The following is a 2,966-nucleotide window of genomic DNA, read 5'->3' as shown; positions in this document are numbered from 1 at the left end:
TATGCCAGAGTTTTTGAAAGATTTTTCTTACTTCAGGCATATGCTGGTCTAAATAGTCACAAGGTGTGACAGAAGCTTTACCGTCATTTTCGGACTATTAGCCGCACCTGAATATAAGCCGCAGGTTTTTTATGTATAATAACCATATGGTTCGTGCACAGAGAGGATTGTCGGGAAAGAGGCAGCTGTTTGGGGAAGCTCCTATTTATTATTTCCAACGGTACGTTTGTTTTCCATAATGAGGGTGTCACACAAACTGTCTTGCGCTCGCAGTGTCCGTCTTTCTCGCTGTCGTTCTGTCTCGTACCACTGGCGGTAGAAGTCTGCTTCCAGAGGACCTCCGTATTGCCGTGCACACGGCTACCGTACTTGTGTGTTGAAGCGAATGTGACGTGAACATGGTGGATGGTAAAATCAATAGATTTAGGTATTACCCTAGTGGCCATTAGCTGTAAAAGTCCATAGATAAGCCGCATTGTTATAAAAGCCTCAAGGTTGAAAAATAGGGAAAAAGTTGCGGCTTATAGTCCGAAGATTACGGTACTTTAGATTTCTGTTACTTGGATCACATGAGACAGAACAAACAAAGTCCTGCAGAATAATCAGCTGGAATGAATCAAAAATAAAAAGATAATGAAAAAGAAATAAAAAGAAAAGCTGCTGAGTTTTTACGGCACTAGTGGCTCGTTTTTTCGACAGTAGGGTGACAGGAAAGGGGGGATGAGAGAGAGAGAGACATGCAGCAAAGGACCACAGGTCAGATTTCAAACCAGGTCCACTAAGGCCTCCGTACACGGGTTGGATGCGCTAACCGCTGCGCCACCTACACGCCCAGCCTCTAATTTTTAAGAGTTAAACTAATATATTGCAGATTTATTTCCTATATAAAAAAATATTTCAAGCTGTTATTTCCAGTGATGATCATGGCTCCACCATGTATCCCAGAGGAGGAGAGGACAGTGAGCTAAGTCATGGTGTGACGCGCTAATGAGCGACTGAGCTGCAGACGTTAGCAAATGTTCACTGAACCTCAGCAGTGATGATTGATGGAGCCGTTTCTTCTGCTGACGTTTTCCCACTGAGGTTCTGAACATTTCAGAACACGTCATGCAGCTTTATGGAGACATAAAGTCATTTTCCACTGCCGCTAAAGGAACCAAGACATGTTTAAACCACCTCAGAGGCAATGAGCTGGATTGGCCAACTACCTGATCAGAACCACATTAGCTATTAGCTGCGCGGTAGAACAGTGGGTAGCACTGCCGCCTTGCAGCAAGAAGGTTGCAGGTTTGATTCCTGGCCTGGGATCTTTCTGCAGAGAGTTTGCATGTTCTCCCTGTGGATGGATGGATGATGGATGGATGAGAATAAAAAAAAAAAAAACTTTGAGTCATGTTTGAACCGATGCAGGTTGGTCTGTGTTCTACTCACCCAATTTTAATTTATATAATTAGAAACTAGAGGGTGTAGCTTTCAAATAATGTATTGCACGTGTAATTTGGGCTCACAGGTCTTAATTTATTTGCTTTTTCATTTGGGTTTGCAGAATAGGGGAGGCTTACCCAAACTGAGGTGGATGTTAAGAGGTCAAACGTTTATGAAAAGGCATTGAAACCCTGAGAACTATCGGATTATTTTGGAGGTTTTATTGTTTTTTTGGGAGGATACGGTCTTGGAGATAATTGGAGTCTTTATCTCCAAATAAATGGATGTTTGTGACCCTAGAACTGGCCGGCCAATCACAACGCAGAGATGTGTTTTGAATTTCTGGATGCAAAGTGGGCGGGGTTTTGAGGGCGGGACGACTAAGCTGCACAACAAGGAAGACGGCAGCAACTATTGACCAGTTCTGGTCTGACTCAGCTTTAGAATCAGTTCTGGAAGGATCAGACTTTGGGTTTCCGTTGAAACGTGAGCAGGAAGAGGCTCTACGCTCGTTCATTTTGGAGAAGGACGTATTCGCCGTTTAACCGACAGGCTGTTTGTTTCCACCCCCCCCCACCAGCTTCCTGTGGCGCTTCCTACGTCACAGTCAGTGGCGCTCATTGGTGCGTTGGCCAATAGGAACAGACATGGTTGATCTCATCAACAATCTTCCGATGTCTCATTCATCAGGGCCAGACTAAATGACACATTTAATCTCACGTTTAGTCTGGTTTATCAGGCTAATTTCACCCCTTTCTGACTCCATAGAACTAGAGCAGTGGGTGAGCGGAAGGTCTGCCTCACCCGTCCTTGGAGAGGTGGTGCCTGAAGAAGTCGTTAGCAGCCAATTTGATGGCCTTCTCTGGAGTGACTAGGGTTAGGTTCACCGCAGCTCCTGGAGGATCAAACGGACAGAGAGCCATGAGGGAAGACGGCGATTTCCACCTTTCAAGGGAAAATCTGTCTACTTACCTCTGTACATCCCAAAATAACCCTCAGAGCGAATAGTTTTAATAAGGCAGTCTGACCTGCAGAAAGCCAAACAAAGTGCTGTCAAACGAGTGGAAAGAACAGAGATAAGCATAAATTCTGCTGGGATTAGTTTTCTACAGTACATGCTGGTATAAAGGCGGGATCCATTCTGCTGGTTCTGCAGGCGAGTCTTCGCCAGGTCAATGGGAAACACGCAGGTTACTCCAACGATCCCAGCAATCCCTCCATTGATCAATTTGGCAGGCAAACTGCACGAAAGGAAAAAAAAGCCTCCAGTGAAAAATCTTTTCTTTTTCTTAAATGATGGTGATTCTTATCCATCTTTACCTGATCTGTTTATCAGCCATTGATCGCAGTGAAACCCGTCGGTCAGCGGATCACCCTGGAGCTGCTGCTTTCTAATGGTTGGTTGTTCTAACGGAGATAACCTGCAGCGCTCCTCGTTTTCCCAGTTGATCAGGCTGCTGGTACTTCAAGAAAGTCTGTAACAGAAAAACAGGAAGCAGTTTACTTCATTATAGCATCACTAGCAAACCAAAGATCAGAAT

At 44.7% G+C, this 2,966-nt stretch overlaps 1 protein-coding gene across 2 annotated transcripts in view; it reads right to left on the bottom strand.

The window, feature by feature from the left end:
* The window catches only part of LOC107096159 (mitochondrial glutamate carrier 1-like), a 31,691-nt gene that overhangs the window by 6,755 nt on the left and 21,970 nt on the right, over positions 1-2,966 (bottom strand). For both annotated transcript variants that reach the window (XM_015392685.1, XM_015392684.1), the window contains 4 exons: positions 2,746-2,900; positions 2,541-2,666; positions 2,398-2,453; positions 2,230-2,320 (listed from right to left, as the gene is read on the bottom strand). In XM_015392685.1, the coding sequence (XP_015248171.1) occupies positions 2,230-2,320; positions 2,398-2,453; positions 2,541-2,666; positions 2,746-2,765 (293 nt within the window). In that variant the 5' untranslated portion in view covers positions 2,766-2,900. The remainder of the gene's footprint in view (positions 1-2,229; positions 2,321-2,397; positions 2,454-2,540; positions 2,667-2,745; positions 2,901-2,966) is intronic.

The sequence above is a fragment of the Cyprinodon variegatus genome, unplaced genomic scaffold (genome assembly GCF_000732505.1).
Source record: "Cyprinodon variegatus isolate N-32 unplaced genomic scaffold, C_variegatus-1.0 Scaffold602, whole genome shotgun sequence".
Classification (NCBI taxonomy): Eukaryota; Metazoa; Chordata; class Actinopteri; order Cyprinodontiformes; family Cyprinodontidae; genus Cyprinodon; species Cyprinodon variegatus.
This window is presented reverse-complemented; position numbering and strand designations above follow the sequence as displayed.